The sequence below is a fragment of the Salminus brasiliensis genome, chromosome 18 (assembly GCF_030463535.1).
Source record: "Salminus brasiliensis chromosome 18, fSalBra1.hap2, whole genome shotgun sequence".
In the NCBI taxonomy this organism is placed as follows: domain Eukaryota; kingdom Metazoa; phylum Chordata; class Actinopteri; order Characiformes; family Bryconidae; genus Salminus; species Salminus brasiliensis.
In genome coordinates, this window is record NC_132895.1 from 20,623,374 (window position 1) to 20,648,348 (window position 24,975).

General features: G+C 40.2%; 1 protein-coding gene across 6 annotated transcripts in view; it reads right to left on the reverse strand.

The window, feature by feature from the left end:
• Positions 1–24,975, reverse strand: part of tenm2b (teneurin transmembrane protein 2b) — a 325,773-nt gene that overhangs the window by 246,940 nt on the left and 53,858 nt on the right. For all 6 annotated transcript variants that reach the window (XM_072662451.1, XM_072662450.1, XM_072662449.1 and 3 more), the window contains exon 2: positions 10,906–11,182. In XM_072662451.1, the coding sequence (XP_072518552.1) occupies positions 10,906–11,134 (229 nt within the window). In that variant the 5' untranslated portion in view covers positions 11,135–11,182. The remainder of the gene's footprint in view (positions 1–10,905; positions 11,183–24,975) is intronic.

A 24,975-nucleotide genomic window follows, 5' to 3' on the forward strand; every position in this document is an offset into this window, starting at 1 on the left:
AACTGAAAGCTGAGGTCCTGCTCTGGAGGCACTTCATGCTTTGTGGTGCCATTTACGAAATTACCCATATGCCACTGCACCGAGGACAAACATCGCACCACTGGGTGCAATCTAACCTCACTGCACAAGTCAAGGTTAACTTCCACATTAATATAGGGAACACAGAGGCACCAGCTGCTATACAATAGCTATGAATACAGACTCAATAAGCAGGTGTGGGGGGTTTTGGGGGTGTTTGGCCACTGCATAATCTAATATTCCTCAATGTTGGGTTTTAGCCTCTCATTTCTAGATCTCGGGCTCATTCATATTCTGGTACAGCCTCAGTAAGAGATACCAGCAGTTAAGCCCCATCAATATTACATCTCAAACACTGCCCACCAAACACACCTCTCTCAAGCAATGGCCAAATGCTCTCCTCTCTGAAAGGAAACACTCTTTAATTGCAAGCCTGGTACTTGTGCATTGGCATTATGTTGACGAGCATAGGCAAGAATAAAGGAGTAGCATTTATGCATAATTTGATTTTCACTGTGAGTTAAAGAGTGCCAGCGTCAGTATATTACAGCAACCTCCCTGTGTCGGCTTTGATAGCCACTAGCGGGAATATGAAAGAAAATCCTATCGCAAGCCTTGTTAAATTAGCTACTCTTACTCAAACAAATCGAAGCATGGAAGTGATGCAGTCACAATTGTATTGATCTTGACTGGCAAGCCCACACAGGGCCCAAATGAGCATTCATACAGTAGTGGATTTTCATAAGGCAAAGCAGAACTGCTTTATGGAGCTGCTGCTAATATAAAGAAAGAGCAGAGCTCATATGGATCTACATTACAACAAAGTCAATATAATATTTGAAGCCTTCAATAAAGGTCTTATTTCTTCTGCCACTCAATTTGTCTTTCTCTCTTTCCTACCTTGCCATAATCTCTTCATCTCCTTCCTTTGTTTTTCTAAAGAGTGCTTTCATATAAAGGTTCTGATAAGGGGGCTACATAGGACTATCTTGTACACTATATGTCTAAATTTTGTGGACACCCCTTCTAATGAAAGAGGTTAAAGGCCCCCAACATTGAGCTGTGCAGTAGTGGAACTGTGTTTAATGGAATTATGGTGCTCTATCCAGTACGTTTGGACGTGGTGGGGTGATGATCGTCCAACATCCTGACCTCACTAATGCTCTTGTTACATGAATGCAATCAAATCCTCACAGTAATGCTTCAAAATCTAGTAGAAGGCTTCCCTGGACAGTAGAGACAGTTACTCCAACAAAATCAGGTTAAACTCTTTTTCAATACATTTGATTTCAGAAAACCAAACAAAGATTGAGCAGGTGTCTCAAAACTTTTGTCCATGCAGTGTATTGTAAAACAACCCATGTGTGAAATACAGAGAGTTCAACAGGCAAATTCAGTGAATTAAAAAATAGATCCCTGACTGGAGGACTTGCCAGTTGAGATCAGTTTATTTGCAATGGCATCACTTCCATGCTTTGATTAGTGAGTTCGATCCCCAGAGAGGTCACAGTGGTCCGTCGCTGGAAGTCCCAAAGAGCCTCGAGCTCTCTGGGTGAGTAGGATGGCCCTCTCGCTCCTGTTTAGATGGCCGTGTGAGTGCTTCAGGTAACAACCAGCTTTGATTTGGGCCAGACCTGCTCCATTTAAATCTAAAATCGGGTCCGGTTTTCCGGTCCTTCACATCATACCACAGAAAAGAGATTCCCACCAACAGACTTCACCTAATAGTCTGTAATAGGTTATAAAGCCAGGTTCTAGGCTCCAGGCTCTCTAGTGCTCCACCAAACTACATTCAGAGCCATCCTGTGCAAATGGAGAAAATTATCACCAAAGTCTCACCAAATGCAAAGCATAAAATCATCCTGGGAGTGGCAAAGAGAGCAAATTCATCATTAGAAGAACTGCCAACATCTCTTGCCTTAGCTAAGGTCATTGTTCATGACTTACAACCATAAATACTATAAGTTCACCAAGAAACAACTAGAAGTGTCCATAGTGGGACTGTTTGTTATGGACCAATGAATATATAGTGGAGTTTTTTTGGCTGACGTGGACCCTGTTAGGTAAGAGCCTCAAACCAACTTTGAAGCATGGTGGTGGTAGTGTGATGGGTTGGGGATGCTTTGCTGCATTAGGGCATGGAAGCCTTGCTTCCATTGAGGGAACAACACATTCTGCTCATGCAACGAGGCAATGATCGAAAGCACACAAGCAAACTTTACCTTACCTTTATTGAAACTAAATGGCTTTGAGACACTAATTAGCAACTACAGAAACTGCAGAAAATGAATCACTGAATCGTGACCCAAGTTGGATGACTGAATCAACCACCTAAGAGACTTTGCATGGCTTATCAATTTGTATCCGTATATATATATATATATATATATATATATATATATATATATATGAATCACTTGCTACCATTTTTTTTCTGCTTTTGGTGCTATATTATTAATGTATATGGCATATTTAATATATCTACCAATATCTACCAATTCTTAACAGTAACCTCAGCCATGTTATAGTAAGTAGTGGTGTAGGCTATGCTATCCATTCAGCTTAATTAAGTGCTGACGTGAAATTACTACTTTGACAAACAAATTTAAATCTATTTTTAAAAGGAATTTTACTAGTGTTATGTAAAACTAACACCAATTATTTAATTTACAGTAAATGCCAAAATATATTAATTCTTCAGGTTTTTTACATGAAAAAAATAATGCAAATATGAAGAAAACTGGGTATCAATTTCTATTGGTTGAAATCGTTTATGGTAATTCTTATTTTCCCATTTATTGGTTAATAGTACCAGCCATACAGCCCGCCTGTTTAATCTTTAGTCTGCCTACAAGCTCAATGTTCTGCTATGTTTGGCTCGCTTTAGTAAGGCCTTGGGCCTAGGAAGTACATGACGCCAGATGTTGTGGAGCCACAAAGTGCCCTAAAGGGTGGAACAGGGAGTGCTTGGACGGCCTGAGAAACAGTGCGCTCTACTTCCACTCGCGGACATTATGAGTGTTCCTGGCCCTCCTCACCTCTCTCACCATATGGCCTGCACTGATGCAGGAGCCCCGTCGAGCCTCACATTTCCCACTGCAGCCACGGCCTCGCTGACCATAACATACCGCGAACATACCTCCCCATTCCTCCCTCAGCTGTGTGAGGGCCTTCTAATAGGAAACTAAAGTGAGGAGAGCTGTCTAGTTTGTGTGACTGGATATGAAGCTCCCAGTGAGGGGCTGTTGGTTCAAGTTTGTTAGCCTGGAGCAGCCTCTGTGCTGGACGAGAATTCGTCAATATCGGCATACTGGTATTGGCATCACACCATGACAGTGATTTTCAGTTTCAGCTCAAATGTGATGGATAATTACGATTGTGTACATAAGAATTGCACCTAGCAACAAGGCCTAAAGGCCTTACAAGTCTTGCTTCCTCAGTTACAGGGAAAACAAACACAGTTAGCTGGTTCTACCGTTCTCTCCTTCATTCCTTTGCATCTCGCTTTCCGTCTCTGTCTTTCTATTTGCGTCTCTGCCCCTCTTCACTGCATTCACTCCAGAGAGGATTCAGTCATGTGGAGGGAAGTGAGGGCCACCACAGCACCGACCATAGCTGCTCTATTTTTACAGCAGGATGCAGTGGGAGAGGAGTGAGGACAAGGTCGCCCCTTGCTTTAGGGAGATGGAGGTTTTCTGTAATGAGATGTGGGCCCTGCTAGCGGAGCATATTTCATCTGCGCCTACTAGAGTCCAGACTTTTCTGCTGTGTTTGATCAGGGCCCGTGTCTATGGAAATTGCCAAGACCACAAATAAACCGCGTGAACAGCGGTACGCCTCAGCGGGGCATTTCGAAATCAAAACCTGACAAAGGAAGCCGCAGGTCGTAGTTTGAATTCTAAGGCTTCCTTTTCCGGGCCGGCTCGGAGAATACAAAAGCTGGACCCGCCGTTGAAAGTGGACTCTGACACTAAGCAAATGCCACACAGAGACAAAGAGCCATACATCATTTCTTTTAACTTTGCCTCCTAAGACCAAATGGGAAAAAGTAATACAATCAGACCACACGCATTTTGGTTAAAGGTGCCTGTGCCAATAAGTCACTACTATCAGTGCTGATAAAAGCCAAAACTGACTTTTTTCAAAGGACAACAGCAGGATGCTTTGTTTCTCTTGCACTCGTTTTGTGCTCCTTTGTCATTAAACGGAGGAGTGGCGGACAATATCTGAGCTGTATCAGCCCCAAGACAGCAAACTGTTTAACCAATTTTAACTTTACATGTGGAGTTTTTATACATGCAGTGGCCAACATTACAGAGCAACACGAATAAAAGTAGATAAATCACAATTACAAAGGCAGCTACAGTCATATACGGTCAATTAGCATTAAGCCCTGTTCAAACAGGATTAGTTTAAGATGGGGAGGTGGAGAAAAGTTATTTTACTGCAGGACAAGATTTTTAAATTGAATTATTAGCATATATGACTGAAAAGGGAGTGGCTACTCAATTTACGCACTGCCATCATCTCCAAAAACATGTAGATAACCCACTTATAATAAAAATCCATGTTGAAAATGAGCAGCTACATGTTTATAACACGTGTTTAGCCTATAGGCTACATACTAAAACCTAAACTAAAGGCTTCCTCAAGCAGCTCTATACTTATTTTTTGACAGGATATGATAGAATATTGTATGTTAATTTTAAGTCAAACAAGCACATGATTAATACGTATAACCTGAGATTATTTTTATGATGCATTATACAGAAGGTAAAAAGTGCTGGAATCTTTACATTCGGACAGGACTACAATCATTGAGAAACTCTGGCAATAATTACATTACCCCACCTCCCTGAGTAAGACTAGTCCTGTCCGAATTAGGGCTTTAGTCAGCTATGTCTGTTGCTGCACAAATGATCTGCACCCTCTTGTTTGGGGAACCAATGACTAAATGGTAAGTATGGTGAAATATGTTTAGAAGCAGTTTTGCACACCTGCTTACAACCCTGTGGTTTTGGTGCTTTTTATTTTACAGTGGAAAAAACATGTTTTGCTTTATTAGAAAAAACATGTTTATGCCACTACAATGGATCACAGCCGCATAGTATAGTTTAGCCTAGCCTAGCCTCTCAAAGTTTATCACTGTGTTTGAGTTTCTGTAAGTCTCAGTATCCAGTCAGCACAGTTGTACGGATAGCTAGCTGTAGATTGTTTGTGTCTGGTAGGGTTAGCTTTTAGCCTTGCACCCGGACAACACCCATTTGTTCGTCTCTTCATTAGCCATCGCGTATAGGCCTTGTGATTGTTCCCTGTCTGTGAGGTTGATGCCCATTTCAGTGTTTCGTCCAGTCTGCTAGCATAACTTCAGCCTTTTTTGCCTCACTTCTCCTGAGGTAGCTGTTGTGTTCAGCCTCTAAAGGGGTTCCCTAGTGGGCTGGGTGTATGTCAATTATGGTGGCATAAATATTAATGAGTCACGACTGTCAAAACTTGGCCTGTTTAACAGCACTGGTCTACTAACATGGTGTTTGAGGGTCAGGGTATGCCAGTTCCATGTACCAAACTCTCATTATTTGACTGCCAAGAGAAACACAGTGCACCTTTACGGGCTGGTGTTTCCTGCTCAAACACACATGATTAGACTCAGCAGGTAACTGCTGGGTTTGGCTGTGTCAAAGAAATCAGCAAACTATGCTGGATTCCAGCCTTCGGATCCCCACCTATGCCACAGGACCACTGCTGATCAGATATTATTTAAGTGGTGGACCATTCTCTACTTAGTAGTGACCCCAACATGGTAATGGGTGAGATATGGGATATGAGAGTATTAGGCACAGCAGACGTTCTGGGCTTTATACACAGAGTGTACACAACCTGCACACATTATTGGACACACCCTGTTGGTACAGGTGTACCATCTTGTAGGTGTACATTCAGAGACTGTAGCTCAATTTGTGTTAGTCGTGTTCTAGCTCTACAATCAATGGACATCTTCTGACCTTAAGACCGCTGCCTGCAGCATGGTTTTGCTTGGCAGACCATTCTCAATCCATTTATGACACTGAGGTGTTTAAAGATCCTAGCAGTATCACTGTGTCTGATACACTAAATCAAATACTTCTAAATATCACTTTGAACACCATGTAAAATATTTTTACCCCTTTTCATATTTTATATCATATGAACAAAAATTTGACTGATGGGATATTTTAAACACAAGCTGCTTTCTTACTCCTTCCAACTGCTGACACTTTCAGTCAGTGTGGTTTTCCATCAGTTCAGCCAATCCAGTGACCATAGGTGTGTTTATACTTGGCCTGTGCTCAGTTTTAGGGATGTGGGGCTCCCACCATGCTGTTGGGGACATCACCTCCACATGCACCTAATGCACAAACTAAAAGACTAAATATATCAATATACAGCGCTAACTCCAGCCTGTTGTTAGGAAGACCTGTACACCTACTTATTCGTGTAAGTATCTAAACAGCCAATCATTTGGGAGCAGTGCAATGCATAACACCATGCAGATACAGGCCGGCCGCTTCAGATAATGTTTACATCAACCATCAGAGTGGGGAACAAATGTGATCTAAGTGATTTTGAGCTTGGCAGGTTTGTTGGTGCCAGATGTGCTAGTTTGAGTATTTCTAAACCTGCTGATCTCCAGGGATTTTCAGCACATCAATCTAAAACAGCCAGTGAGCTGCAGTTCCGCAGACGAAAACACCATGTTGGTGAGAAAGGTCAATGGACAATGGCCAGACTCGAGCTGACAGAAAGGCAACTATAAGTCTGATAACTACAATTGCGGCGAGCAGAAAGCATTTCAGAATGCTCAACACATCAAACCTTGAGGCGGATTCAACAGCTCAAACAGCATAAGAGCATGTCGGTTTGCAGACAAGAACAGAAAGCTGAGGATGCAGTGGGCACAGGTTCCCCAGAACTGGACACAGTTCAAGACTGGAAAAAAGCAGCCTGGTCTAATGAATCTCTATCTTTGCTGAGGCACACAAAGAGTTAGGTCAGAATTTGGCACCTACAGCATGAATCCATGGACCCAACCTGCACCCCTTCCGTCTAATGTTTCATCTGTGGCCCTAGAGCGGTCTCTTTCTATAGATGGACAGGCCGGTGGGGCTGATCATTGTGGAAGTGCACCTAAATCAAGGATGGCCAAAGGGGGCCAGAGTCCAGCATAGTTTGTTGATTTCCCTGCTCTAACAGACCTACTACACCTGATAAAGGGTTGAATCATGTATGCTTCACCAGGAAAAGCACAAAACTTTTCAAGAATTGGACTCCCTGACCTTTATGATAAGTGAATATTTAATGCATGCCTTTACGAGGTAAAGCACAATTTACATAATTTAAATGTGGCCAGTGGTCAAAAATGTAAAGTGGATTAAGATCTGTTACATGAACACAATTCTGATTCAACTTACATAAAGTAATTGCTACACTATACACTAGATGTCCAAATGTTTGTGGACTCCCCTTCTAATGAATGTATGTAGTTGCACCTATTGCTGAAACAGATTGTCTATAGTCCCTGTAGAAAAGCACTGCCAATGCAATAGGACTCCCTAGACCAGATGAACATGAACCTACTGGCATGATGCCTAATTCTAAGAGTGTGCTACAGGGGTATAAAGCCCCCCAGCTGTGGGGAGGTGGGGTGGTGATCATTTAACATCCTGGCCTGACTAAGACTCTTGTCGCTAACGCAATCAAATCCTAGTAGAAATCCTTCCCTGGACAGTAGGCAACAAAAGCTGGATACACTTTATTTCAGAACTAACAATGAATAAGTAGTTGACCCAATACTTTTGTCCACATAGTGTATTTTATTCATTTGTAACCATTTGTCATAATTCAATTGTGTAAATTAGCATGCAGTTTTCAGTCTTGCCGTGTGAGTCCATGATAGTTCAGACTATTTATCTTGATACACACGACCAGACTGAAACAGAAAAATGAAGTGCTCACAGGTCAACGCAGGAGAGCTGCTGAACACCACAAAGTTACCACGGGACTTTAACAGACCCTTTGTGAGCCAGTTTCTACAGAAACTGTTTGTGGAGACTTTGACAAAGCTGAAATTTAAGGCAGTGTTGTGCTCAAGGTTAGCACACAAAGAAGCCTAAGCTAGTGTTAGGAGCACAGTTCTGATAAGCCTCCCTTCACCCCTGCACTCTCCCCAGGCATCAGATCATTTCACTTTTAACAGAAAAGTAAATTTTCCTCACCACTGAAAGAACTGAAAGACTCCTTATATTCTTAAAGAATGCCTCAACAACCACAATGCACAGTTCACAGCTTGTATGACGCCATTCTCAAGAACTGTTCAAAAGGCCCTACTGCTTGTTAAGTACTTCACATTACAGAGGCTTGGTCATGTAAAACTGAATAACTCAACTTTATTTATTTATTTATTTATTTTGATATATTTATTTGTTACATTTGTTCCCCTTTTCTCACAATTCGCTACTGCCAGCTATCCCACCCATATGTAACCCACCCTAGCACTAGCAATGCTCTCAACACTAGGGAGGGATGGACTTAACACATGTCTCCTCCTGACTGGGTCACCAGCTCCACCGCACCAGCTAACAGATACCTGTGCCAGCCAACATTGATTTAAGAGTGATGAGGGGAGAGAGCGCAATCTACCCACCCAGCAGAGAGCACGGCCAATTGTGCTCTCACTGACTCTGGCCCCTGATGGCGAGGGAGCATGGCTCGGGATTACAGAGTGACTACCTAAGTGGCAAAAAACGGCCTGTTATTATATCACTGTTTTCCTGATGTCACAAGAACCAACTCATTTACATTTTTACGCCTATTCAGCCTATCACAGTTTAGCCCAGCCTATCACAGTTTATATCCATCCTATAGGCACAAATAACAAAAACGTGGGACACAAAAAGGTTGGAAAATGGTTAACAATAAATATTAACGATTACTGTTTTTGTACGTGACAAAATACAAGAAAAATGTAGGACACAGATACAGCAATTATCAGCATCAGTTCTTCAGAGTTTCAGAGTAAATGCACCTCTTTTTAAATGAACAACTCGTGGAATGTTAACTACTATAATGTCTAACACAAGTACAAACACAAGAGTTATATCTAAGAAAGAAACAGTCTTAGCTGAGCTGAACTGTCTGTAGGTGTAAATAATCCCACGTCCAGTTAAAAGAGAGACAAGGCCATTGGGTTTTTAGTGCTATTTTCTTCCTACAATACACTGCAAAGCATTTTTCCACCAAGTAATATTACACCATCAATTTGACTTCATTCCATTCTGGAATGAGGAATAATGACCAAACCCTTTTGTTCAGTACAATGTTGTATGATTACAGTACAAAGTGAGCAGCGCATAACTGAATAACAGTGATTGAAGGACAATGTATTTTTTTTTACACTTATTTATTTATTATCTTATTTCCTTCTTTGGATTGTGGCCAGCTGTAGGAACAGCAGAACTTCTTTTTCAGCAGGGAAAAAGACAAAACAGCTTTCAAGAAAGTTTATGGAGTTTATTTTTATTCTAAACTAGGCCGATGAAGGAAATCAGCTGCTTTATCATTGATTAGAACCATCTGTTGTTTTAGCCAAGTCTGGGATATGTCTCATTTTTCATTAGCTACTCTCTTACATAGAATGCATTGGCTTGTCTCTGTCTCTGCCGGTCTTGCTTATTTTCTTGATATAGACCACAGCTACACATGGCTCTTGTGACAACAGTTATCAAAAGCACTGAATTTCTCAATAGTTGCAAATGAAAACTTTTGCCGTGCCTGGCAATCGCGGCAATCAGATTTCTAAATGAGTATTAACGGATTACACATGGATAAAATCTAATCACAGTGGCATTTGTTTTAAAGTTTTAATTAGTCAGAGTGAAGGCAAAAGTTGAGAACTTCATGCGGCAGCATTCTTTCAGCACATCCGAAGTGAGTAGAACAAAAGGTGAGCAGAGTTTAGAGAAAAGCTTAACCCCTTAAAAAGCCAATGGTCGGCGGGCCAAAAATGTTATTACAAACTTCTATTACCAAGGAATAGCCACACCATGTACAGAAGTCCCTGTAGTTATAGTAAGTAAGTAATACGCCTTAGTGTTTGATACGCCTAGTATTAGTGTTATAGGCCTGTATCATAAGTGTTTTTTTTATTGGTTGATTGTTTCTAGGTGTGATACACAATTTAAAGACTGATAAAAATGTCACACAGCTTTCACTCTATATTACAGATGAAATGATTGATCGGCTATGTATCAGTATTGTCCAAAAATGCAATTGGTAATTTGACCGGTCCTGAGAGCTTATAGAGTTTATATCATATGATCTACATTTTCTAAGTTGCTGGAGAGTTGCATGAGGTCACAGCACACTGCAGTTCCTTATTCAACCACTTGTTGGGCATACAGACCTTGCGCACAGCTGCAAAACCCTATTAAAGGGATACATTGCATAATGTCACCAGTGTGGTGTTTTTTTAACATAGCAGCGTAAAGACTTTTAACACCACCTCCCACAAATTGTTCTCAAGAGTACCTCACTCAGCCCAGTACATCAGCCCAGTATCTGCAGAGCTAGCAAAGACAGCTAAAGACACTTTGAGCTACACAGTGCAGTATAACGTCTCTTGTGCAGTTCTGACAAAGGCTGGAGTCGAATTTTATCCCATATCTCCAACACTTCAGGCTGAGCTGCTTTGAGTCCAGCCAATCAAAACACAGATCCTTTACATATATCTAAAAGTCTAAAAGGCACAGTAATGAAGACAACCAATTACGACTATTTACTATATGCAATCACACAAACATCATAAACATCATAGAAACTCTAGATCAGCTGTCTGAGTGCATTGTGTTTCACCTTGCCTGACGTACTCCTCCGTCTCATGGTGAACGAGCTCGGCCACACAGCCCCCATAGCGCAGTCGTCCTGTGTCCTGCTCGTAGGCTTTGAGCGTCTCGCTGGAGCTGTAAGATTTCTGGGTGGCTACGCGGCACTCCTCTGTGTCCAGCGAGGATGTAGCGTAGTGCAATTCTTTTCTGCATCTGCCCCGGGTCAGAGAGCGATGGCGCCTGTCCTTCATGTCCATCACGGCGGGAGCCAATCGGCTTGGTGGAATGCTAGTTATGTTAATTACCTGCATGAGGAGAGTAGCCAAAATAAAATAGTGTAAGAGCAGATTTTAATTACTCCCCACTCCATATGTCACCAGTCAGCCAAGACATACACGGGTTATGTGAAACAGGAATTGCATATTGGGTTTCTGACACTGTGCAATATTATCTATAATCCATGCACCTACAGACACATGAAAAATCTAAGCTTTAAGGTGGATACATAATACATACTACCTACCTACCTATCTACCAACTTAACCACCTATCTACTTACCTGCGACCAACCTACCATCTTTATATCTACATACCTACAATTCTACTACCTACTTCATACTGATCTACCTCACTATCTACTTACCTGCAACCAATCTAACCTCTTCTACCTCCAACTCACCTACCTACTTCATATGACCTACCTACTACCTACCTATAACATACCTATATCTACTGTATTTACCTGCAACCAATCTACCTGGTTCATACCTACATACCTACTATTTACATACCTAACTATCCTACTATCTACCCAGCTATCGACTACCTACCCACTTACATATGAATCTACCTACTCATCTGCTACCTACCTATCCACCTACAACTACCTACCTGCAACAACCTGCCCTCTTCCTACCTACTACCTACCTTTTTACCAATACCTACCTACCTAATACCTATCCACCTACCTACCCGGTTGTTTTCCTATCTATCTACCCATATAAATCTACCAACTCATCTACTACCTACCTACCTAATTACTTACATACAACCAACCTGTCCTCTTCTTACCTACCTTTCTACCCAATACCTATCTATTCACCTACATACCCAGTTGTCTTCTATCTACCCATCTACTACCTATTTAACCAGCTATTTACTACCTACATGTCTACCTCCCTACCTACCAACAACCTGCTTACCCATCCATAACATGCCTAACCTACTTGCAACCAGCCAACCTACCAACCAACTCACTTCCTACCTAAATAGCTATTGCCTACCAATCTAACTGCTTCATACATACCGGCCTACTAACTACTATCTACCCAATACCTACCCACCAGTACATATCTATCCACCTACCTACCCAGCTATCTACTACCTACCCATTTTCATATTATTCTACCTACCTTTCTTCCTTCAACTTTCATTTATTTTGTAAATACACAAACATAACAGCACAGCAAGTCAAATATAAAATGCGTTTAATCAGTTAAATATCATTTAAAAAATATCAATTTAAATATGTCTACATGATAACCATATTAACCTACTGTTCTCTCCTTCATTGGGAAGCAGATTGGAAAATATTTATGGGCTCATTTACATGCATATGTTGCTACTTAGCATTTTTATATTTTTGCGATAAAGAGCTGTATGTCATTATATTCTTAGATAAGTCAGTAATTACATGGACCACAATGCAAACTGTATGAGTTATTTATCTAAAATCTATACACCTACAGAAATCCCAGAAAGCTTACAGTTTTGCAGATAACAGTCCGTCTTAAGGCCCTCAGAAATCACAGATGCACAGGAAATGACTTAATGCAATGTTGTGATGATTTAGGCATGAAGTCTGCATGATGCTAATCATGTACACAGGCTTCACTGGGTGCAAAACATAGCTGCTTACCTAAATTAGCCTCATAGCACCACTGCAAGACTTGTTACTGACTTTATTCTGGGTAAAAGGGAAAATGAATTCAGCACAATAAAAGCTTAAGATGTATTATATAGAGCAATATTCAAATATTGAAAGGCTACATAGAATAAATGCATTCCACAGTAGCAGCCTGTTAATGAAGCAAACGCAGTGGTGCAAACAGTGAGTTAACAGGTGCAGATGAAGCTTTGCAGCCACCTCCACTACAAATTGATGGGGGTCATTACACAATAAAAACATCCTCTAAACATCATCATCCAAACACAAACAGAACCTGCTGACTACAGATCAAGCCCAGGCTGAGACACAGCAGCAGGGGGGAGGAGAGCAGAGACACACTTGCCATTTTATTATCACCCACAGAGAGAGAGAGTGAGAGAGTGAGAGTGAGAGAGAGAGAAAGAGGGAGGGAGTGGGTAAATGGAGAGATGGCCATCCGCCCTTTTTGACACCCTCCTACTCTGCATCTGTGGCTTTGAGTTGAGTCATCACCAGGGATGCTCGTCAAAAACTGTCTTTGCTTGAGCACACAAAAAACATTCACTTACAAACACTCATGGGCCACAAACAGGAATATAAATGTGTTACATGTTTAACGCTTTAAACTTGTAACACAAGCTTACTTTAACTATGTCTTTCACATCTGTTGTTTTGTTTTTTCTACCCATCTACATACCTACTACCTGCCTAGCCACCTACCAACTACTTACCTTCCAACTGACCTATTACCTAACTACCTACCACTTACCTACCTATATTATTTTATATTATCTATATTACCTAATATACTTACCTCCCAACCTGCCTACCTATTACCTAACTATCTACTTACCCATGTTCTACCTACCAAGCCACTTACCAACCACTTACCTACTAACTGACATATTACCTAACTACCTATTACCCACCTGTCCACCTACCTACCACTTACCTAAATACTTACCTAAATAACTACCTAATACTTACCTCCCAACCTAACTACCTACCTACACACTACTTACCTACCAACTGACATATTACCTACTTGCCCACCTATCCACCTACCAACTACTCACCTTTAAACTGACCTATTACCTAACTACATACTACCCACTTGTCCACCTACCTAAATGTAACTGTATTTAATTATATCTAAATATCTTAATTTTCTAATATAACCCCATCTAATTATTACCTCTCAATTACCCAACTACCCACTCACCTATCACCTACCTAGACACCTACAAACTACTTACCTACCAACTGACCTATTACCTAATTACCTACCTACCTACCACTTACCTAAACACCTACCTAAATAACTTCCTTATACTTACCTCCTAATCTACCTATTACCTAACTACCTAGACACCCACCCACTACCTACCTACCAACTGACTTACCTGCCCACCTGCCTAAATAACTAATATTTACCTTCTAACTAATACCTACCTTAGCTACTACCGACATACTACCTACCCACCCACCCAGTAACTTATTGTGCAAACTGAAACCTCAGTGCCTGCTGCCACGAAATTCTGCTGCAGGTCTTTTGTAGCCATCAATGATTTTTGATTAGCTTCCTCTCTCTGCCATGTCCAGGTAGTGTAGCCAGTGTTCTTTTAACTTGTTATATCTCAAGCACACCTGATGCAACTAATGAAGCCCTTGATTTGCCACCTGATTTGCTGGTTCAGGGTGTTGAATAATGCTAATAATTAAATACATTTGTGAAATAACAAAATACTTAATCATAATTAAAACAATTATGAAATAATTAAAATTATAATTGATTGAAATAATTAACTGATAAACCTGAATCTGAATATTTTTGATTGCAACTGTACCTGCCTACCTACCCACCATCCTACGTACTTACCAACTCACCTTTCTTCCTTCCTCACAAATTTAGATTTATTGAGAAACTACACAAACATTACAGCACAGCAAGTAGAAGACAAAATATCGTATAAAGAGACGTTTGATCAGTTCACATTCATTTTTAAAACATTCATTAGAATTATCTTGGCAGTTTGCATAACGACAACGCATATTAACCTACTTATATTCCATATATTCAGAATGACTGACCCAATGACCCAAATTATTTAGAAGTTAAAGGAGGATTAAGGCTTCCTTTGTTATCTCTGTCTACTTTGAAGGCAATACCTGGATGCCTGAAACTGAAAGGCAATACACTGTGATTTTGTTCAGCTTTTTTCTTTTCTTCTCATTTTTTGAAACACATGATCAAATCACTATATTATTAAAAACCTATACCTATAACATATCTATATCTATAATATTAAATAATTGTCAGTGACAGCTGTGGTCTCATACAGCCTAACGATAACAGTGCTGGTAGTGGCCACCATGTTCCACGGAGCAGAAAATAGTTGTATAGTGCTTTAAGTGTTTGCTTAGGACACAGATGTCTGGGTTCAGTTAAACACTCAATCAGCAGCATTCATCCGCTGAAGAGCCGATCTATTATTCGCGCTTGATATTTACCAGCATCAAACAAAGGCTAATCAATGTGCTACCAAGGCAGTGAAAAGCAGCACTGTAATTGCACTGAGTGAACACATATCAGGCTCGGCCCAGTCAATACCCTCAATGAGGACTCAGGCATGTTTACATAGGGGGCGGCACTTTAGTGATGTCCATTGATTGGCAATTGATATTTACATAAATAAATGCTACAGTGGCCTATGGAACATGCTAACGAAGTAAACCATTTATGCTTCGCGGCAACGAGCAAACAAGACACGTTCACACTGAATCCGCTGTCAATTGTGGGAAGGCAGCCTTTCGTCATGCCTGGTCATGCTAAATACAGTACCAGTCAAAAGTCTGGACACACCTGACTGAATGTATGTGTTCCATAGTCTTAAATAGACACATTGGACTTTAATTCCTGACGTTTCTTTTCTTTAAAAAAACATATGTATAATATATGAAATAAGCATGTATGGCTCCACAAGCAGTTTTCAGGGAACCAAAGAAGATCTGAGCACATTGAGTTCCTTTAGGTTTCATTCCAGGAGCCTCCTATAGGAAATACACAGGGTGTGTAAAACAGGACAAAGGTTTTTTTTGTCCCTCATTAAATAAACTGATTTGGTGTCCCAGACGCTAATTCGGTCTTTATTGTTATACTAACTGTATTCCTAAATAACCAGGAAACGAGAAGAGGTTCATAAGAAGTTGCCATGAGAAAATGCTTGTTCAGACCTTTGTTCATTTACCTCTTCCCTGGCTGATGTTACTGAGGTGTGCCACTAAACCCCTGCAGCTGATCTTGAATGGGGCAGCATGACCTGTTTTCGGTCTTCGTAAGTTCTCTCATGTCATCTCATGTGACCAATGTCTGGATTGTACCCTGGAAAGATTTTAACAACATGCATTTACACTCAGGACTCCAATGCTGCATGCTTGACTTGAGGTCATTATTGGCTCCAGTTAGGGCTGGGGGATATGATAAAAATACAATATCACAATATTTAAAGATTTCTTTCACGATACACATTATTTATCACGATACATGTAATCACAGACTAAAAATATCAGCATATCAGCAAAAACATCTGCAGCTCTTTATCTTATTAAACCAGTCTAATTACTAACTAGCACTAACAGTGTCCTCCATATGCTTATAAAAGCACATTGTGTATCACAACAACAAAATTGATCACAATACCATAAAATATCGTCATATTGCCCAGCTCTGGCTCCAGTCATGGTCTAATTCCACTGAAAGCTACTGTTCACGCTGACTCGGTTATGACAGAGTTTTCGAAATGTTTCCAAAGACCCAAGACATACAGAGACTGTTCTGGACAATGGACCACCAGAAACAGCAAAACCATAGTAAGTGCTGTCTATTCAAGTTTAGTAACCACAAGTAGGGCACCTTACACTTATTTTCGATTTCAACTGAAAATTGGCTAGAAAACTAGAAATCTAGAAATCTAGCTAATAAGGCTAGAACCTGGGTGTCAGTGTGTTTATGTGCTTTGGGCTTGATGGGTCATGTAGTACATGTAGGTACATGTAGGTAATGCTATATATATATATATATATATATACATATATATATATATATATACACGTTACATACACATCGCCTGCTCTTATTCTCTATTTCGACTGACTAGGAGAGTAAGAGAATAGGTTAAGGCTAGAATCTGAGCTTCTACGTTGACTGACAGCACCAGAGCATGTGCCCATGTGCTCTGGGCTTGACAGAACATGGATTACATTTCCTTCTGTAGGGAAGGCTATATATAGAAAACAAAGGACCAGCATTTTATGAAAAGCACAACTTGCCTATTGTGCATTAAGCTGACTGCAACTACTGTCAGCAGCATTTGGATGCATTCTGACTGGCTGCATGCTTTGTTGACTTCTAATTGGCCGCGTTACTTCAGTGCAGTTTTGGCGTAGAAGCCACAGTGCCCTGAATTATGTCATGCACTTGTTAGGGAATACAGAGCCATTTGAGATTTGGCCGTAGTGTGTACACCAGATTACACTGTACAGTAATGATGGCTTCACACCGGTTTTCCATAAAACAAGAGCCATCAGTTCAGAGTTTTTAACCATTATAGCCCCTGAGTTAGGTCCAGTCAAGTCATGAGGCTTTTATACTGTAGTTTCAACTACATCCCTCCAGGACCATGGTGCAACACAGAGCAACGCAACACTACACAAGACTACATAAAGTGCAATGTGAAAACATTTGTGAGAACATATGTGGAAACGCACAGACACATAAAACATGAGGCCGATTTCACTGCAGCGTTTTTATTGCTAGCCACATCACCAGGGAGCAGAAGATCAGTCAGACTGAATCAGAATCGGTCATAGCAACAGATCAGGAATGTAAGATCCGGACTGAAACATTATGCACATATTAAAAATTATTGTATTGTATTGTTGCATTAATTGAAATGAAATCTGAATCGGTTGTACTAAGTAACATCAATATCTGCTCAGATTGCAGCAGTTGCTGCTCAAAAATAAAGTACTAAAATGTCTTGCAATGCCACGAGTTAACAGCAGGCATGTAAATAAACACATGGCAAATAACTGTGTAAAGGAAAGATGCATGTTTCTACCTGGTGTTCATTTGGTGATGTCTTCAGGATGATGTGTTTAGAGGCAGTAGATTAAAAAAAAAAAGAAAAAGAAAAAGGGGTGCAGAAGTTGTCTGATCCGAGTCTCTTAATGTTGAGTATCAGCCAATACCGATCCAATCTTATGTTTTTTAGGTAAGTGGTGCTGCTAATTAATACTGAAGTGAAATCACAGTTTCTATACTGAGACATTCTGTACACCATTAATGGCGTCTTGAGAAGCTCAGAGGGCTTGCAGAACACAGCGGATAAAACAAAGAACTGGAACAGGATCAGGATAAAAATAGCTGAGAGACGATCTATGAAAATACGCCGGAATCGTCCCCGATACGATCCACTGGATAACAGCATTACATCTGGCATGAACAGCATCAAAGCTTAACATTTGTCAAATAACGGAACAAACAAAGCTTACAGACAAAACTCACAGCTCAGTAAAGACTGTGCTTATAGTATATTGTAATCTTTCATTTGGCCATGAAATAGAATTTGTCTAGTAATTATTATTACAAAAAAAAAAAATAAATAAAAAATTATATGAATTTATATATATTTTGAATGTCACCTTCTGAGGCCACTTAGTTTTGCTTACGAGGCTAAAGTTTGCTTCATATTCTAATTTTCTGTTAAAACACAGCAGTCACCTTAAAAAGTTTATATATTTTTGGATATATTACTTCAAAAAATACTGATTTTTTTCAAACTTTTTTTGAGCAAGCTATTGGCACTCACTCAAGGATTAGAAAAAAGTTTTTTTCTAGGTAGTTTTCACCTGTTCATACAAGAAATTACCACCAATGCAGTAATACTAATTCTGACTAATCTGTGATATATTAGCATCAAGCTAACATCGGTGAATGTTAATTTTTCCCCACGCTGGTTTTAATATTACCCAGCTTACACACTAGAAGAGTTAAATCTGTACGCTCGGATAAATGCGCCCATTACGTCCGTCAATCTTTGCTTTCAGGCTGGTAAGTTTCTCTCTCTCCTTAATGAGTGTGTGCACCTGTGCTGAGACTGTTAGGAGGTAAGGCATTTCTAAAGGAATGTGTGTGCGATGCATTAGCAAAACAGGCTGTGTTTGGATTCACTGAATTTATGGTGGCACCTTGACAAGGAGTGGTGTTACTTTTTCCACTCCCTTTTTTTTTATTTGCACTGTAGTGCCCACCCTCTTTTTCTTCCAAAAGACCCAAAGTGCCCAAGCTGTTGATGCAGGGGTGTTATTCCTCTTTCAGTTGTGTGTGGGGTAGAATGTGAATGCAGCACCCTTTTACGGTGGAATGGAAAAACTGAACATGAAGCTGGCGACTAAGAAGCTAACTTCAGCATCACGATTAGCTTCTTCTCTGAAGTGATTTTAGCCTGAGGCCATTTGAAACAGCCTGTTTTGTCTAATGTACGAGAGCTGAGGCATGGTTTTACTCATGCATTTTCTCCTGAGACATGGAACTGTTTGGTCTGCTGTATGAAACCTGACATGTCTGAGGATGCCTTGAAATGTACACCATCCTATGTAGCTAAGGCTTTTTGTACAGACATGGTACGGTCTCATATGTCTGGTATCATAAATGTGCCATTAATGTAGGAGATCAGTTAACTCAGCATATGGAAATAGGTATATGGCCTTGATGTTCAACTCCAATGGTTAAAATGCATCAATACATGAACACTGAGATTGTAAACCAGTGTTAAATGAGTTTTTTTTTTTATCATCACTTGAGGTTGCCACTCCATCCACAACCATCTCCAAGCACTGGCCTTCGTCATTCATTTTCTGCTCTGGTGCTGCTACAGGGCAGCTGGTATTTTTATTACAAAAGCCAGCTAGGAGAAGACCTGCATCACAGCCGGACACTATGCAAGTAGGACCAGCAGGCAAGAAGTCTCAAAGTGGCTAAATTTATATACAGCATCACTGCCATACTTTTTCAGAAGAGCTGAAGAACTAAGTGATGGAAAGGAATCCCCAGAAATCCCCAGGCAGAACGATTCTAGAGGTGAAGTCAAAAGCCACTCAGGCGAAAAAGCCAGCAGAGAGTTCTCTCGGTATCAATAAGTGATGACCGGCCCCAGCTATCTACTCAGTCATCTTCTTGGCAAACCGAGGCAGGTTCTGTCTTGGCACTCCATTAAAATTAATCCCCTAAAATCCACCTCAGGCAGAGCGGAGCAGGGCCTCCCACCTTCATCTGTGTGGAAACAAAAGGCCACTGGGTGAGCCATGCTGTCACTGAGCAGCACTGACCTGGCAATGAATGGACTTCAGTTCAGCAAAGCAGAAAAGGAAGAAAAGAGAGAGAGAGAGAGAAAGAGAGAGAGATTGAGAGAGAGAGACTGAGAGAAAGAGACTGACACAGAGAGGGAGTGAGAGAAAGGTAGAAAAAAGGGTAGTCAGGTTTCCATCTAACTGTCCTTTTATTAACAATTCAACTGAATAACTGAACTGTCACTGAATTGTCGCATATAAGAATAGGCTGAGATTCCATCAGCTCTGTACTAGAGAATAAAACCATCTTTGTAAAATGAATACAAACCAGTTCTGTTAGACTATTAGAGTATTGAAGGCTTTCAGTTCAGGCCACAAATCCCAAACCCCCCAAAAAAGAGGAAGAAACCTACCTGTATGGCAATGTTAATTTCTGCTAGCCCCCCCCCCCCCCCCCCCCATGAGACTTTAGTACTATAGTGTTGCTAATCCAATGGAAATGCACCTTTTTGGTCATTACATATAAATCTAAAAATATTATTTACAAAATGTTAGCACTACTATTTCTATTCTACTAAGAACTTCCACGTCCTAAATGTGTTAGTGGTTAATCTGATGCATTAGACCTTTTAGTCCTAACCAGAGGCAGGGTGAGTTTAACTGTATCTACCTAGATACTACTGAGAAACAAAAGCCCTGATCGGACTAGTTTCCCTTTAGCGTTGAACAGATGGCAGGGCTAGTTTAGCTGTATTTATCTAGATACTACTGAGAAACAAAAGCCCTGATCGGACTAGTTTCCCTTTAGCGTTTAACGGATTTAAATAAGACGAATACTGAAATCTTTCAGATGTAAAATTGCAAACATATTATTTATTCCCAGAAAGTCATCAGGTGTTCGCTGAAGGCCTAAAAAGCCCAGAGGATTTCCCACTGGTAAGAAAAAACACAAAGCAAGTTTAAAAAGAAATCTTTGTTGCTGAAGCGTTTCCTCACTGTTGTTTGATTGTACTGCATGGAGAGAGATCAGCATCAGGCAGCTTATGTCTGTTTACTGCTTACAGGTTTCTTTCTTTGATAAGATGTTAAGAATGTTACTTTTTAATGTTCCTTCATCCTCCGCTTCCTGCTGACTTGCATCAAGTTTCATGGCTATGTTTGGACACAAACTTTTAAACGCCTGATAAGTAATATGACAGAAAGAAGGAAAGAAAGGAGGGAAGGAAGGCTTTAAACTCTTGGGAATTGGTGTGAAATACAGGTGGTAAGAGGAAAGATGGAAGTTTGAAAAGTTCTGAAATGAATAGAATAGTGAGTCGTGCCATTATATGGAGCAAATATGGCAGTTACAGAAAAGAAGTCTTAGAGTGTAAGTATGCGCCGACCTTGCAGAGCCTTAGGGGGAAACGATCTCTGCTGTCAAACTGTTAGACTTTTAACACCCCACAGCAGTGTCATCAGTAAGCAGTGAGCAGGCTGAAGGTGCTACCACATCCCAGGAACATGCAAGTGCCGCTAGCACACATTCAGTAGATGCTCTGTAGGAGTAACTAATTAGCTGGTCTGCATTTACCTCCATTTATTTCTTTAGTATTAAACTGTAGTATTTGGCACGGGTGTCTGCTAATTTGCTGACACACAGTTAGGAGTCAGCACGCTTGCCTCAAATAAAGGTTGAGTTAATAAGTCATTTCTGAAAGACTTGCTTATGCTGCCTCGAATACTGTATGACCTACTATAAAAAAATAATTAAATACATTGTTGAGTGTTGCATAGCTAGATAATACTAGACACCCTAAAGCCTGAGCTGCACATTTTTTAAAAATGTCAGAAACTAGTCCAGAGAAGTGTCATTTAAGATTACTATTTAGAGTGTAGAGTTAGAGGCATGGCAATAGAAATGTGAATTTTAATGTGAAAATCTGAATCTGAATGTTATTATTTTGAATTTGTATCACAGCATCTGAAATTAAACTGATGCTTGGTGTAGTGCAGTGGGTGAACACACATGGCAGACTAGGGTTTGATTCCTTGGCTGGGAAAAACACCATGCTACACCAGTAAGAGTCGTTGGGCAAGACTCCTAACACTACATTTCCCTACCTGCATTCAAATGTAAGTCACCCTGGAAAAGAGCATCGATCAAATGCTGCAAATAGAAATCTGAACCAAAACTGAATTTTAAGATTTGTAGAAGAGAAGAATATCAAATCTGAAAGGGAAATAAGCAGCAAACGCACTGGAACACAGAACAACAGGACAATCCAGATCAATCACACCAGAGTTTACAGAGCATGGAACAAAATCTGTCTAAAAGGAACAGACCCAAGGTGAATCACTGTTTTCTCTAAGCTGATTGATGAAGTTTGGTTTGCGCTAAATACAAGGTTTTGACACTGCTTTCACACATGGATGTGTTTGATTGTCTTTTTTTATGAGCTCTATATGGATGTGAATCAGACCTGAGAGTTTCAGAGTTTGTTTGTTTTTTTAATCAAGGCTCAGGCACACTTATTATACACATATATGATCACACCAAGCACAAGACTTATTAGTCCCACAAGCCAGAACACAATGTGGTTCAGAAAGTTTAGTGAACATTATCACAGTGGTCACCTAATGTACATTATGAAAACTACCCAACTACCCATTTTTTTTTATCTGTAAGACTATTGTTCACACCTTTTTGTTTGATGTCTAATATGTCAGGTAGGGTTGCAGTGGTATACCGGTTGTAGTTATACCATAGTATGAAAATTATCATACTGTGTACAGGTGCTTAATACTGGCATTTGCCAGTATGCAACCAAACAGAGATTGCGTTACTATTTTCAGAGGTTTGAAAGGCAGAAAATAATCAGCAGATTGATCTATAATACAACATATAATAACAAAATAACTCAAAAAAGCCCCTCCTGATCATTCATTTATTAATTGATTAAAAGGAGAATTTATACATAAAACATAGATATAAACCTACAGTAAAGTATTTGTTCTTTCATTCCAAGGGTTGTTGTATCTAAGAATAAAAACAATAAGAATAAGAATAAATTATGTTTTCAGAAATCTTTTATCATACCGGTAAACTCTTCTACTATTGCAGCAATGTCAGGATGAACGTTAAGCAAACCAGACCTCATTTGTTTTGTGGAAGTCTAAACCAAGGGAACCAAACTACAAACACAAGAGTCCCCAAATTGTCAGACGGCAGTTCAGGAGAACAATTTCAGTTCTGACAAATCTGTGTTTTGTGTTTGACTGCTTCACCTGCTCTAAAAATGTGAATTAATAGAAAAGCTGAAGACTTTTTAGAAACAGATTTTTAGGTTTATTATAAAATTCCCTTTCAATTGAAAAGTCAGTGTTATTCAATGTTAAAACAATAACATTGAAATTCAGATTTCTAATGGCATGATTCTGACTGTACAGGTATTACTAAACAGCTTGACGGAGTGTGAAAACAGTGCATGATGACCTAGGCATGCTGTTTGCACAATGCTATTTGATGAAGTGTAAGCTGCACTACTATTAGCTTGACTACAAAACCTCATAGTTCCAGTGTAAAACTAAAAGAGCAAACTTCAGACGTCAGTCGTCCTGTCTGTACATTTAAAGCACTGAGTAAACGCTTTAGATGTGACCGTTCCTTCTCTGAACTACTCCTACTGACAATTAATCCTATTTGTTCCATTTTAGGCCACTCCAGTGTAGCCAAAAAGAAAGTCATTTCAAATAGTGCGAATTGGAATCCAGGCAGCATTCAGCCTATGGACCGGCTGAGGCTGCGATGTAGGTTATTCTCTCAATTATCTAATTGAAACAGTCATTTCAGCTGAAATGTCAGAACTCCACTGACAATTTATTGCTGCATTGGGCCCAAGGGGGCTAGTCATCATCCTTTTTCCTCCCCACACTGGGATCACTCCTCCATGACCACAAATGTTCTAGAGAAGAACCGACATCTATTTTTGACACAACAAACAGAGAAACGCAGAATTGTCAAATTTTCCTCCTCAGGCACTGGAGGCAGTGATATACGAGGGCTTTTCTGGAAGATTCGGAAGGTAGAGTGTGGTATAGAACCTGTAGCTGGAAGTGCAGGACCCCCAGGAGGAACCACAGCACTGTTTGGTTTTACCTCCAGTCCTGAGGCAAGGATTCGTCTAGTATCTTGAGTTTGGGGAGAACATAGCTGGGCCTACAGTGCCTTGTACTAGTAAATCAGCAGGCCTGTGCACATCACTTACAAGAATAGTTCAGCAAAAAATCTAATTTACACAATTAAGTTACTGTACATCATTTTGTTTATGCGATCTCAAACAGACGTGCCTTATTGTTTTTGACACGGTTCAAATGCTGTTGGACAAAAAGTGCACTGCATAGCTAAAAAGATGACATGTGATGAATTATGGTCCTTTTTACACAGTAAGCGACAACGGCATACCCCCCGTCCTTTTTCTTTCTTTTTTTTTTTTGTGATTCCTATTTTTGTGTTTTTGCTTTGCGGTCAGCATGTGCAGGATTTTCTGTCTGTCCCATAAAAAAAAAAAAAAAAATTGCGCAGAGTTCTGATGTTCAATTTGAAAAGCAGAGAGAGGCAGGTGGAGTGGAGAGCAATGTAAGTAGCCCTTAATAGGGGTATTAGCTATTTCCCCAGGGTCTCAGCACAGTTTCATTCCTGAAAGATTGAGGAAATACTCTAGTTTTATTTTAGCAGGACTGTAAAATATGACAGGATTGCTCATATTTCGGAGTAAGGATGTGAATGCTGTGGAGACTGATGTTCAGACGACTTGTTCTGTTGATTTTCTTAGTAAAGAA